The following is a 15,505-nucleotide window of genomic DNA, read 5'->3' as shown; positions in this document are numbered from 1 at the left end:
TATTTGGCTCGGAAGCCCACATTTTAACAATTGTTGACACTTTCACCAAGTGGAAGTTCTCATGACTTCCTGAACTGCTTTAATCATTCTATCTTTACATGTAACAGCAAAAAAATCTGCAACAGCACCTAGATAACTTGATAATTACAAAGAGCAGTGGCATATAAAAGGTATGCCAAATTCAACAAATTTCTTACCAAACTACCAAATCCAACAATTTCTGAGAAGAGTTCATTACATTGCTCCTTTCCATTAAATAAATAATCACTCTTTTCTGCTTGCTAACTGCCTTCTACTCTATTTTAATGTCTCGCCGACCTTCAAAACTAGGGCGTGTATCTTGAGTTGTTCTTAGGCCTTCACTACTTGAACCGGAGGGATGGGGTCCAAATTCACTGGTAGGTCCACTGCATCCACTAGAGTTCTGTGTCTGACTTTCTAGTGCCATTTTCCTAAATTTCTTTAGGTCTTCTTTGTACTGGGCAGAGTCGAAATCCGAGCTTCCATAAGATTCATGTATACCACTATGTCCAGGTCTAAGTCCGTCATTTAACTCATCCAATGGCAAATTTCCTTCTAGAGCTCTGACAATCTGCATAAGAAAAGTTCCAATATTGAAGATTAAGCCTAGACAAGTCTTCTTTGACAGTAAATATAGGATTCCTGGAAAAAAAAGAAAGCGATAAGGATGAAATTTAAAGGGCAAGTGCCATTCAAAAAGAAGAAGAAATGATAATGTTTTCTCATTATAACGTCTGAAACTCCACAAGCCAAAGACACATTCTCAGGAAAACTCCTGTAGACTTGCTGTAACTGTTAGTATCCCATAAAGAACACAATGTGACACAGTGTTGTCTAGAGATTTATTTGTTAAAAAACAAAAAAAAAGGTTTGGGGCAACTGAGGAACATTCCTGGAAAGGTTAACCACAAATATACGCTATAAACTCCTTTTAATAATTATATCTACGTTCTGTGATCCTAATTGTATCAGGAAACAAATAGAAGGCATGCATGCAGCAGAGTATACCTTCAATAGGACAAAAATGTTCTTTAGGCGACAAGTATCAGACACCAGTTTAGGTGTCAGAGAGGACATAACTAAAAACTGTTATAAACTATACTCAAATATAAATCATTATAACCTTTTGTCACGAGAGGAATTTAACCTTATGTCTAGCATCAGACAGTTCCTCCCCTGTATGCAAATCTAAAGCTAATTATGCTGCTATAGTGTCTGTTTAAAACTGAGATTGCAGAAGCAGAAGATACCTGACTCATACGAGGCCTGCGACGTGCCAGATGGCGCACACAAACAGCAGCACAAGTGACCATTCGGGTCATCTCAGCAGAGTCATAATTCTTCTCCAATCTTGGATCAGCCAGAGTATCAAAGTTGTTATCATCCAGAGCCTGGGTAAGCAAAGGCCTCGCCTAATTTCACGAGAAAAAATTGTTACTTTTTTGTGGGGATATGTTACTTTGCTTTTATGTTCCAAACTGAGACAGATTAGATCGAATAGCAATGGACAACCAACAATAAATAACAGTTTCGTCCATTTAACAGACAGCAAGAAGCTCTAATTCACCGAAATTTCAGAGGGAAGAGGTCACATCAACTCCAAGGAACAGAATGCATAAACTCAAAACTTGGAAACCACAGTAATAACCTCCTGCCCTTATTCATGTGTATTGGGGAAAAGATATCAATGCTACGCACATGCGCACTAAATATCTGAACCACATCTAGCTGACCCAGATCACTGCACCACTCAAAACAAACTTACCCAGTCAACAATATTGTCGTCGAGATAGTGTTGAGCTTTATCTATTGGCCGTCGTCCAGTTATAATCTCCAAAAGCATGACTCCAAAAGAGAAGACATCAGACTTATCAGTCAGTTTACCAGTAAGAGCATACTCAGGAGCTAAGTACCTGCAAAAGGTAAGGTGTTAGCGACTGAAACGATATGGAGAGCTCAAAGATAAACCGTAAATGTAACGGGATTAAATCTTGATTCAACGTGCTATAGCAACTGTAAAATACTGCATGGGGATGAAAACAGAAACGTCTTTAACTGATAACACAAAGAGTATTACCCAAAAGTTCCCATTACTCGTGTGGAGACGTGAGTATCAGTGTCATAATTCAACCTCGCAAGCCCAAAATCGGCAACCTGGAGCACAGATAACAAAATGCATCTAGCAATCAATCATCAAGTATTTTTAAAGAAAAAAGAGAGGTGCTCATGCAGACAGCACTAAACCACAGCAGCAGCTACACATCATAACTAAATTCAGATGACCAAAGCTTTAGAAACTCAGCTTACCAAAAATAAAACTCAGCAGATTATAGTTGAATACAAGTATTTGAAGGAAAAAAGAGCAAGCAGCTTGTTTCTATTTTTTTTTTGAAACTGGTAACTATAGCAGCTTGTTTCTATTTCTTCACTTTAGATCGAGAAAACAAGTCCATAGAAGATTCTCAACATTGAACAGTTCAACTTTATAGGCAAAGATAAAATAAAGAATTCCATAATCCCCAGCAAGTAATTGTGGCAGATACTTTCCCCTCCATATCAGGTTCCATCAATTTTTGCGTCAAACACTGTAATTCTTATCTGAATAATGTACTCAAATAAAACATTGAGGTTTCAGAAAGAGAACCATATGCCAGGTTTTTGAGATGCCAACTAATCTATGATATCTATTATTAATAATATCATCTTACTGTAATTATAACAAACAGAGCTTGGTGGCAGTTCACTGTTGTCAATCAAAGTTCTGAGATAAACGAAGGAAAAAAGCTCAGCCTTGATTGCCTGTGGCATTAATGAAGTTGAGAGGTATAATTGTCTTCAACCTCAAAATTATATCTCTTATTTTTTTGAGGACTCTTATAAGTAGCCGGGCGTTCTCCACATGAATAAACCTCTTGCATTCTAATTCTAAAGTAGATAGTGGAGAGTGAAAAAACATGCTTTACAAAAAACATTTAACAAGAAACAACTGCACATCGATGCAGACACTATACACACAGAGATGAAGAATTTTCTATTCCACCTTTGCGTCAAAATTGTCATCTAGAAGAATATTGGAGGCCTTGATATCGCGATGTATAATCTTTGGATGACCTGCCAATACAGATAAACTTCAACATATAAATACATAATCATGAATTCTGCCAACTAAAACAAGAAAGATGATATATATCAATAAATAGAATTCCGCAAGTCATGAACATACAGTCTTCGTGCAGATATGTCAATCCTCTTGCAGAGCCCAAAGCAATTCTCATCCTAGTTTCCCAGCTTAGTGGCGGATCCTCCTTGCCTGCAGTTATGTCTCCTTTTTATTTGTATTAATTAATATAACAGGTAAAAGAAGTATCAATATGTGAATTTTATAGAGGTACAAAGTTAACAAATTCAACCGTTCATGATAAAGAGAACATTCAACTCTTGGGCATCATCCATGGCAAGATAGACAACCGATGGTATGATGCATCAAGATTACAAGTTACTAAGAAAGTTTAGAACAGACACTTGAAAATAACAAAAAGAAAAAAAAATGCAGTGTCCTCCTACTTTTCTAGGGGTACCTAAAAAGATCCAATGGCAATTAAGCTCAATAATAAGAGATACCTCTCCAAAAACTATGTTCAAAACATAATTAAAAAAAAGTCAAGGAAATTAAGAATCTCCGGGCATTAGTAAAATAAAAAAGGGCATGCGACCTCTCTGGAAATGGAGAAAGAGCATGTAAATACTTTTAAAATTCCTTCCAGTTGCACCATGAGGAGGAAGTTATAACTTCACTTAAGGCAAGAAAAATTAGTGAATACCCATGCCCCTTACCTTTGCATCCTCCCTTTGTACCAAACTAAATGATTATTGCTTATTTACACACATCAAAACTCGGTCATTGAACATCTGCAAAATAATTTCTTACTTCTAATTAAATTTAATTTTAGATCATGCTGTAAGGACCTCTTCTTCTCCATGAAGATATTAAGAACTTTTAATAAAAGCAAGAAAATCTTTGAATACTGAAAATGCAAGAAAACCAGGGAATACTGAACACCCATACCCCTTACATCCCTCTCTTTGAACCCCACCAGAATAACTGGTGCTTATTTGTGCACATCAAAACTTGGTCATTTGTTATACCTATTCATCTGCAAAATAATTCTCCTTCTGATTAAGCTTAAATTTAGATCATATGGTGAGGACTTCTGCTCCATGAAATGATTAAGACGAACTTATAATAAAAGCAAGAACGACACCTGAGAACTAACCATGCAAGTGGAACTCCAAGGTTTTGTTTGGCACATATTCATAAACTAACAACCTCTGCGCCCCTGAAATGCAATGTCCAACCAATGTAACAAGATGCTTATGATGAACGCGACTAATAATCTCCACCTCTGCTTGAAATTCACGCTCCCCCTGCCCACTTCCAACTTTTAGTTGTTTAATTGCAACCTCCTTCCCATCATGGAATACTCCCTTGTATACATATCCAAAACCACCTTGACCAAGGAGGTTAGAAACAGAAAAATCCTCGGTAGCAAGTGCTAATTCTGAATAGGTGAATGTAGTTCTAGAGAAACTCAAGTTGGAATCAGGATTTGTTTGTAGAAAAGGTTTGTCAGAACTCAAGTTGCTACCAGTGGAAGGTGGGAGTGGAGGAGTAAATCCATCTACTGAAGATACTTCTGAACCTGACATAACGACTGGTGGAGGAAAGGGATTTCGTGGTGGAGGAGCATTTTGTTGCCAATGATGATGTTGACCTCCAAACAAATTATCTGAGCATGAAACAAGCAGAAACAAAACCATATTATGTAAATGATGATGATGATGATAATATAACAACAACAATAATAATAATAATAGGTCGTAAAAACATATCATGGGAGATTGCAACAAAAATTAATGTGGCACCTCCCCAAGGAAAAGGCAATTACACACAAAACACTCCCCGAAGGAAGTGCATTTAACCGAAGTTGGTCATTAGCACATAGAAGTGAAAAATGCCACCAACATTTTAGCAAAAACCTCTGATCTAACAATTTCATTTAGTTTTTACCTTCAATTACTTATTTCCAGATTGTTACTTCTGCAAATATTAATCCGTTAAACAGTACTATTTTGGTTACAGAGAACTAGTTTGACTACAAAATAATGTGGTAAAGCTGAAATACAATGGCCCCCCCCAAAACAAAACCCAAACCAACTACTGTAACAATTTTCCCGAGAGAAGCAAATATTTGCTGGACGGAGGCTTGAATCTTCATTCTATCCTCAATCAACATCAACTCAATAGAAAAACACAAAACTACTTCTCTTAATGATAGTTCATTGGATAATAAGGACAATATTCAAAAGATCTCATCATCACCAACCATAACCAGCGGCATAATTGACAAATTTAACAACTTTGATGTTATCCAAATGCATAAGAAAAGTCTTTTGATAGTCCACCACCCCTCAAGTTACACAAATTAATTGAAAACACAGACTGTTAAAACTAGGAGCTCCTTGGGGTCACTGTTCCACTGAAGAACATGATAATGTCCTATGGCTAAGGTCTGCAAATGTGTATAGCAACGTGATGTGTTATACTGATTTTTTATACTAACTCAAAATTTTAAAGTCTAAAACAAAATCTCCATCTTTAGAAAGGTACTAGAAAACAAAATACCCAAATGTGCCAACAACTACAGTCCAAATGGATATTTAATTCAGCAAATACATCATTAAAAAAATACTTACTTACATTCAGACTAGAATTAAATTATTCAACATCTCTTTCGACCCAAAATGACCCAATAAATGATAAGTAAAATTAAGGAATAGCAAGACTCGATAATGACTTCATTAACTTTGTTTTGACCACCGCAGCTATAGGTGTTGTATCAAATCCAACTTAAATTACTAAATCACAACAAGCATATTATTACAACAGCAATAAAAGAAATAAATAAATTAAGCCCAAATTAGTCACATAGGTTTCACCTTTAGGACCTTGTGCAGCATGATCGTGACCAAAACCTTCCAAACCAAGTCTCTTTTTTCTCCTCTTATACCAAAGTGCAAAAATACCCACACAAATAAGCACTAGTGCTCCACCAATTCCAATTCCAACACCAAGAGCTACTATAGTAGTACTATTCGACGAGCCACGTGGCGTAGTATTATTCGATGAGGGTGGCGGGATTATCGAGGTCGCCGGAGACGGCTGACTTGTAACTTCCGGTGATGGCGGAGACGGCGGCGGAGTTGCATTATCCGCCGGAATTAACGGTAACGTTGGACTTAACGCCCCTCCTGGAAGTCCACTAGACATTACCAGAGTTCACTTTTTTTTTTTTCCTTTCTTTTAGGAATAGTAATGTTTATTTATTTTTTGAGATCTTCAGATTCTTTTTTTTTTTGTGTGTGTGTTTGTTTTTTTGGGTAGTTGAAAGAGCGACCAGACATAAAGACTAAGGTAAAAAAAGGTTTTAAGACATGGTTGGAGAAACGTGAATAGTGAAGAAGATGAAGAAATGGAAATTGTGGCATGAAATGACGTCGTTGTAGGGTGATTTTGGACAACTTGCAAATTATAGAACACCTGCCTTTTTTAAATAACGTGGGCGCTTGTTTATTGACAGTATATTGAAGCGTGTAGTTCGGAGTCTTTGCATTAAAACATGACTACGAAGAATTTAAGTTGAAAAGGAAAATAAAAAAGGTAGAATCAATAAAAATAAAATACTAGGAAAATAGATCGCGCGTGCCAGTGCGATTACAGTATGTGACTGGACGACCTTTTCTTCTTTCTTTTCTTCCTTTTTTTTGGTTTTCCAAAAACTTATGTCCGGTATCCACATTGGAGCGGGCTATATCCGAATTCACATTGGTAGCGCCCATTTATGTGAGAAGCGCTCCCTATCAATAATTTTTTCATATTCAGGGCTCGAACCCAAAACATTTGATTAAGGGAGGAGCAGCCCCATCCACTGCACCACATCCTGGTTTCTTTTTTCTTCCAAACAAGGTTGGAGCCTTTTTTTTTGTTTAAGTTTTATTGTTAAATAATTTCTTATATCATCGTTATTTAAAATATTTATATGTAAGTCCTCTTAAAATATAGGATTTAAAATTTTAAATATCAAATATATTATCTATTTTTTTAATAAATAAAAAGATGGCGTGATATTATAAAAATTATTTACAAATATAATGTATATCTCCTTAACTCTTCTTTTTTTTTTTTTTCCACAGATTGGAGCTTTTGTTGATAGTAGTAGATTACTGGCCTACCCAGGGTTTCTTGAGGAGTTGAGGTCTGTCGAGTCGGTGAACGACCACGAAACTTCGCCAACAGCTACCTTGTAGCCTTGTTTACCTTTAAAATTGTTTTTTTTTTTTTTTTTTTTGGTTTTTTGTTCATATATATATATATATATATATATATATATATATATATATATATTGAAAAGAAGAATTATGAATCTCTCATTTAGTAAAATCCGTTAAATTGAACTCGTAAGATAAACATTTATGAACTATTCAAGATGAGATCATTTTGTTCTCCATTTCATTTTTTGTTCAAGTGTCCTTGACATTAGCTAAATACTCTCTCCGTCTCATATTACTTGTCCACTTTCCCTTTTACACGCTCTTTAAGAACTCATAAATAAAAGTGAATTTTTACCACATTACCCTTATCTCTCTCTAATTAATTGCATTCTAATCAATATTTGTTACTTTAAAAAATAATTAATTTTAAGGTAAAGTAGGAAAAATATAATTAATTATATCTTGATTTTTGTAAATGGACAAACATTTTGGGACGAATATTTATAGTAATATGGACAACTAATATAGAACGAAAGAAGTAGTTCATAAATGTAACGGATGCTCCAACTCAGCAAAGACTATCTTAAAAGATTATAAGTTTTATTGAGATGGAGCTCCATATTTAATTAGTTAAAGTTAATAACCCCGCACCCCACCACACACACACACAATCGAACCAAATTCATAAATTTTAAGAAAAATGACCAGAAAATTTTCTAACAAAAAATTATACATGAATCAGTAGAATTATTCGGCCCAATTCAAAACCCGTCTTCTTATAAGATATTGTCCTTCTTTTACCATGATTGACCCATAAATGCAAGGATTTTTTTCACTTTTAGTCCTTGAAATATTGGAAAATTCTAATAGGAAAATGTTCCATTTTGCTTGTATCGTTTGCGATGTTTTTCTTATATACCAGTCGTTAACTTATCGATTCACATGTAAAATTAGAATTCACCAATAAGTGATGGACCTAAAGTGTTATGATCTCCAAATGCAAGTGTAAATACACGAAAACACGAGTTGCTAATTATTTAAAGGAGAGATAATCGAGATAAACTTTTCCCCATGCTAAGGCGAGAACATTTAAGCATGGTCACTGGGGCTAATAATGTCTGCATGTCTTCTGTGTTATTTTATTAGTAGTACTGTTTTTAAGATTGCTTTCTTTTTTTCTTTCACACATTTTCAAGTGCGCGTTTAGGAATTGCTTTTGAAGTGTAAACTGACTTTAATGATCTTTAAAACCTGATGGGTTCTCTTTTAAGTACTCCCTCCGTTCACTTTTACAATTTTACTTGTCCACTATAGACTTTGCACACCCCTTAAGAAATAATAAATGAAGTGCATAATATTTATATTAATTTGTGCATATTTTTAATGGACTTAAAAAATAATTTGAAGTAAGTAATTAATACTACGGATAAAATAGGAAAAAGAAATTATTTTCTCTTGATATGCTAAAACTGAGAAGTAAAAGTAAAAATATATTTTTAAAATACTGGACAAGTAAAAGTGAACGGAGGGAGTAGTATCTTTTGAGAGTTTGAAATAAAAATTAATTGGAGTAACTTACTCCAAAAGGAAATTAATCATCAATTTCGAGCACTATTCTATATAAATTAGGTTAATTATTATTCCCTCCCGTTTCATTTTACTTGGCCCTTATATTAAAAATAAAAATAAATTTTCTTTTTCACTTGTTCATAAAATAAAGAGAGATGTATTATTTTCTTCTAATTTTATCCTTATCATTAATTAATTATATATATATATATATATATATATATATATATATATATATATATATATATATATATATATATATAAAATAAACCCATAATAAATAATTCTTTAAAGGCTTAGTGTATTATTTTGTCAAGTAAAATGAAACGAACGGAGTATCAATAGTTATACTATAGACACAATTGGGAGTTACTGTAGCATGTATTGTTTTGTTTAGGTAAATGAAAAAATAGAGACGTCCTTTCAATTTCAAGTACTATTTGTGTAAATTAGCTTCATAATGCAAATGGCATAAATAGCAACAATCTATGATATTTTTGTGATGGATCTGTAGAAGGTCAAAATTAAACAAGATCTAAACTAATCACAGCAGTGGAAGGTCAGAATAGTATGCATCGAGGATAAAATGTAAGAAGATCGTTTGAGATGGTTTGATTATATCTTTCCCGATTTTCAAATTCACAAGCCATTGCGAGTGAATGTGATAAAAGGAAAAAAAGAGTTGTACGAGGTTCCTTTTTGTCTCACGAATAAATGTATCCAAACTAAGCCCACTTGTTTGTGAAATAAAAAGAAACATCTTTGGGTTCACTTGTTTGTTAGACAAAAGAAGCCCACACAATTAATGTAAGTTATGTGAAACACATAATAAAAAAATTCGATAAAAAGAGAAAAGGTAGACCTAAAATTACACGCAATGAAATTGTCTTGAAAGATCTACAATTCTTGAAATTCATGCACACTCAGCAAAACAAAAAGGGCACAATAAAAGAATAAAGTTATATATAAACAATATCCACTTAGTAAAATTGAACATTTATTTTTTGTATAGTGGATAAACAAAAATGGACGGAGGAAGTATTAATCATGTTAGTATGATTACGTTAAGTCCTATATCTTTCCGTTGAGTATTTTAAGCTAGTCAGAAATTAACATATAAGTACAAAATACAAATTATTTTAAAGTTTTTATTTTATTTTATATAACATTAATTTAAATTGAGCTTAACACGAGCAAGATGATAAAATTCATGCGTAAACTTCTCAAAAGATCACTCAACTATGAAGAATATGTTGCAAAGTCATTTAATTTTATTTTGTATCAATAAAATCACTCAATTTAGAGATTTTTCTTATCTAATCACTCAGCCAAATTTGACATAAAAATAAGACATGACAAAATTAATTAACTTTTTATGACATATAAACATGAACCCCACAAATAAAATAAAATTAAAGAAGACTCATATCTTAGACTAAACCCGTCAACCGGTCCGGTTCCGGTTTAACCGGTTCAAACCGGTTAATCGTATATTACATACCGGTCCGGTTTCGATTTTTTTGAAACCGAAACCGGACCGGTTAAACCGGTGAAATTAAAAAATAAATAAATATAGCCGTTGGGGCTGTGGGCTGTTCGTTATTGGACCGTTGGGCAACGGTCCATTTGCAAAAATAGCCGTTGCAAACTACCATAAACCCATTTCCCCCCCCCCCCAACCCCCCAAATTTTTTAACACTTTAACCCATCCCCCACCCCTATATAAACCCTTCTTCATTTTCATTTTAATCCACACCAATTCACTCTTCTCTTTCTCTCAAATCTCAATCTCTCAATTATAGTTACTTTGCAACAATTAGTCACTTTAAATTTCTCTCAAATAAATATTATAAAGTCTTATTATAGTTTCAATTATTAATTTTGCAATTATAATATTGTTGGTGGAGTTAGTGATTTTGCAACAATCCGAAGTAACTTTGGTGGATTTGCAATTCTAGCCGCCTTCACTTTGTTGGAAATTAATCGGCAAATTTGGTACCTTCGTTCCAACTCTATCTTTATTTTTCACAATTTAATTCTAGCAATTTAATTTGTTGCAATTTATTTGAGTGTGATTTATTTGAGTGTGATTTAAATTAATTCTATTTAATAATGGCAAAGAGATTTAGACGTGGTGCCGGTAGTAGTGGTATTGTTAGGGGTGGGCTTAATGAGGAAACATTTGTGGAAGAAACACCTAATTTAGGTATTGATGTTGGTGGAAATAATCCACTTTTAGGTCATGAGGCGATGCAACAACATTTTACCGACACTTTTAATGAAATTGATGATGATGATGATGATGAAACACAAGCCCCCGAAAATCCCATAGGAGATACATGTCCTGCACAATCACATACACAAGACAAACTGCCTAGAACTCGTAAGCCAACCGCTAAAATTTGAAAATTTATGACTAAGGATAGGGAAAGCCAAACAGCTAAATGTACCCTATGTGGATAAGTATTTGCTTTTAGGCAAGAAACTAGTAAGGATGGTGGAACGGGTACACTAAATAGTCATATGAGAAAGAAACATATGGATGTTTGGGGAGAGCAAACGGGTTCAAATGTGGGGGGTATTCAAATGACGATAGACCCACGAACCGGTAAAATTTTTAAGTATGACAAGAAAAAAGAGCGTGTAGAAATAGCTAAAATGGTAGCTTATGATTGTTTACCATTTTCCTTTCCTTCGGGTTTGGGGTTTGTTACTTACATTCAACGTTGTTATAATCCATTATTTGAGGGTATTCCTAGAAGTACTTGTAGAGCGGATGTTATAAATTTGTATAAAAAATATAGATTTTATTTGCGTCATGTATTTAATTCTTTAAATTGTAATGTTTCTCTTACCGCTGATTTGGGTCTTAGTCTTAACAAGTTAGATTTTTTTGCTATTACATGTCATTGGGTTGATGATAATTGGGTTATGCAAAAAAAGAATTATAGCTTTTTTATATGATGAAGGAAAAGGTTATCACGATGGAAAATTTTTAGCGGATTCAATGTCTACTATTATGAGATTTTTTAACATTTATAGAAAAACACTTTGTATTGGTTTAGACAATGCTTCTAATAATACAAAGGCGATTGGTCTTTTAAAAAGAGAATTAAACCCTCCGCTAAAAAATATTTTTCATGTGAGATGTAGTTGTCACATTTTAAACTTAATTGTTAAAGATGGTCTTGTGTGTTTTGACGATTCTATTCAAAAAGTTAGAGATGCGATTGCGTTTCTTTTTTGTAATGCTAATAGGGGAAGACTTAGAGATTTTAAGAATGCCTGTGTGGAAAATAACCTTAGACCTAGAAAAATTCAAGTAGAAATTGAGATTAGGTGGAACTACACTTACATTATGCTACAACAAGCATATGAGTATAGGATTCCCATACAACAAGTTCACAACAAATATAATATTAATAATGATGATTGGTTAAATTTTACGCATAAAAGATGTTAAGGAATGTGTTGAACTCTTAGAAATTTTTTATAATGCAACTCTTGCTTTTTCTAAACAATTCTATCCCACGGTAACCGAAATTTTAGCCTACTTAGCGGAAATAGCTAAAGTTTTATAAGAGTATAGATATAAACCCGGTTATCAAGCGGCTATTTTTGATATGATAATCAAATTTAATAAGTATTTTTTTCCCATCTTAACTTTATTTATATTGGGTTCTCTTTTAAATCCTTGTTTAAAAGTGTCTTATACTAAAGCATTGGTTGGTCAAATTTATACATTTTTAGAAATTGAAGAGGGAGTTCAACCATCTTTAGCTGAAGCCGAACTCGCTATTGATGACGAGTTTAGAAATTTTTTTACTCATTATTCTAATTTGGAAGAACGTGCTACACTCGTTGCTCCACGCCCTACTACTTCTCAAAGTAGCAAAAAGGGCTTGTCGGGTTTGTCGCATTTAAAAGTTTTACATTCACAGCCAACTCCTTCTTGTAATGCAAACTTTGATGAATATAACTTTTATTTGATGCGGCCCAAATGTGGATATCAAGGAACTAGATGAATTGGACGTCTTAGCATGGTGGAAGAAGTACAAGGCAAGTCATCCGATACTCTCAAGAATGGCTCGAGATATCCTTACGGTTCAAGTATCAACCGTGGCTTCGAGAGAGCGCATTTAGCCAAGGAAGACAACAAATTGGAGATCATAGACACTCATTATCGGCTTTAGCTTGCAAGTACTAGTGTGCATTCGCAATTGGATTAGATCGGAGCGACGCAACCAAAACTTAGAAGCGGAGGAAGGCGAAGAGGAAGAAATTGAAGATTTGATAGCAAGTGGAGCGGACCAAATGGAAGACTTTGAAGATATCTCCATGGCCGAATATAATATGGGGAAATTAACGAAATGATTGAGAATTGGTGATTTTATTATTCTACTATTTCTTTACAACTCATGTATTATTTGCAAGTTAAAAAAAAACTACAACTTGCAAATAAATGTTATCCAAGAATGAATAAAATATATGGCTCATTAAGCTTTCTTCTATTTACTTGTGTTCATATTTTTTCTTATATTAAGTTAGGAATATACCTAAAATATACTAGGAATATACCTAAAATATACTAAGAATATACTTGTAATATACATCTACTTAAATTAAAAACTAGAAAGTTATATACTTGAAAAATAACTAAAATATACTTATAATATATAGTATACAAATAACTTAAACATATATATATATATATATATATATATATATATATATATGTAAGTTATATAACCTAAGTATATTGATATATATATAAGTATATTCTTACTATATTTTAGGTATATGTAGTATAACTTAAGCATATGACTTTATATATATATATATATATATATATATACGTATATACGAATTTATAAACTTAGAAAAAAATTAAGCTATAAATAACTTAAGTTATAATATATAAGTTATAACTTATATATATATATATAGTATGCTTAAACATATATATATATATATATATATATATAAGTTATATAACCTAAGTATATTGATATATATAAGTATATTCTTACTATATTTTAAGTATATGTAGTATAACTTACATATAATATATATATATATATATATATATATATATATATATATATATATATATATATTTATTTTCTTTGTTAATTGTTAGTCAAAAATATATAAACTTTACTTATAAACTTATATAACATATGTAAATATACCTACAATATACTAATAAATACTATAATATATATATATACTATACAAAAAAAAAAAAGAAGGGTTTTGACTTTGTTTAAATCCGACAGTGTTCCTGCTTTCGATTTTTAACCAAGAAACTGGATACATTACCAGAATCGGCACAGTCCTGTCCAGTTCAAAACTGGTTGACGGGTTTATCTTAGACTCAACCCATTCAACCAGAAATCAAGTGGGTCTTCATCTAAAACCCATATTTGCCCTCTTCAGGGGTCCCAACGAGCTAACAAAAAGCAGTTCCAGTTTGTCTATTGTAATAGATTCATGGGCAAACAAAGAGAGAACTGCTAGTGCGCTAGGTAGTTAAAACTAAACTTCATTTTCCTTGTTCATGAAATAGTGCACTGACAATTCAGCCATAGTGTTAGTGAGACAATATTATTAATCTTCACTGTCCCATTCAAAGCATCATCTTATCCAAATTAACAAAAATGATAGTACCAATCACCTCCTTTGTAATTGGAAGACATATTAAAACTTCTCATTTAATATTAAAAAGTCAATCACAGTTAGGTTAATAATTTAATCTACCACCTCATTATTGCTCATTAACATGTTGGAGAACTAATAATGTCAATTTCTTCCATTTTCTTTGGACAGTATTAACAAGACAATACAACGTTATCAAAAGAAATAAGAATTTGAGACATGACAAAATATTACTTGAACAGACTACAGAGGTTAGCATTCTTTTCGTTTATGCCACTTTGAAGACCCATTTTGATTTGTGGGCGGGTGAGTTGGGTTTAAGATATTAGTCTTCTATAATTTTATTTTACTTTTGGGGTCTATGTTCACATGATATAAAACCTTAAATTTATTTTGACATGTCATATTTTCTTATGACAAATTTGGCCGAGTGATTTTATAAGAGAATAACCATAACTTAAAATAATTTTAGTTGGTACAAAATAAAATTAAATAGCTTTAGTACATAATTCCTTACGGTAGAGTAACCTTTGAGAAATTTATTATACAATTCATAAAGCAAATTCCAATTAACGAAGTGTATACTGTAGAGTTGTTGCTCTTGTATACTGGGGCACACCAAAATCAGAGGGAAAAGGTCAAAACCGTAATAGGATGATATAATTCCAGGAAATTTGCACTAGAAAAGTAAAATCAGATTACATGTTGATGGGGACAGATAAGCGAGGATGAGAAGTAGTATGGCCCGGCCCCATGAGGCGTTATTCTCTGGACAAATCAGCGAAGTTAATTGCGCAACGGAATTGAAGGTGTAAAATGACGAAAATAGACACATGGCACGTTTATTCCCCCTTTCAAGTAGGGCTGGGTATAAATATCAAAAATCAAAAAATCGGATCGAACCGAACCAAACTTCAAGAAATCGAAA

The 15,505-nt window shown here is 33.0% G+C and overlaps 1 protein-coding gene across 2 annotated transcripts; it reads right to left on the bottom strand.

Annotated features, from left to right (window-relative positions):
• Positions 1-21: 21 nt before the first annotated feature.
• Positions 22-6,637, bottom strand: LOC132055414 (proline-rich receptor-like protein kinase PERK15). Of its 2 annotated transcripts, none has more exons than XM_059447216.1 (8): positions 6,019-6,637; positions 4,296-4,808; positions 3,245-3,346; positions 3,062-3,132; positions 2,099-2,175; positions 1,787-1,934; positions 1,272-1,433; positions 22-592 (listed from the first exon to the last, which is right to left on the bottom strand). In XM_059447216.1, exons 1-8 carry the CDS (start codon positions 6,347-6,349, stop codon positions 293-295), a joined length of 1,704 nt encoding a protein of 567 aa, XP_059303199.1. In that variant the 5' UTR covers positions 6,350-6,637; the 3' UTR covers positions 22-292. The 2 variants fall into 2 exon arrangements, with proteins under 2 accessions (XP_059303199.1, XP_059303200.1); XM_059447217.1 differs by having other exon boundaries at positions 3,245-3,331; positions 6,019-6,429.
• Positions 6,638-15,505: the final 8,868 nt, after the last annotated feature.

The sequence above is a fragment of the Lycium ferocissimum genome, chromosome 5, assembly GCF_029784015.1.
Source record: "Lycium ferocissimum isolate CSIRO_LF1 chromosome 5, AGI_CSIRO_Lferr_CH_V1, whole genome shotgun sequence".
Taxonomy (NCBI): domain Eukaryota; kingdom Viridiplantae; phylum Streptophyta; class Magnoliopsida; order Solanales; family Solanaceae; genus Lycium; species Lycium ferocissimum.
The sequence above is the reverse complement of the archived record's forward strand: the minus strand, read 5'-3'. Positions and strand labels throughout refer to the sequence as shown.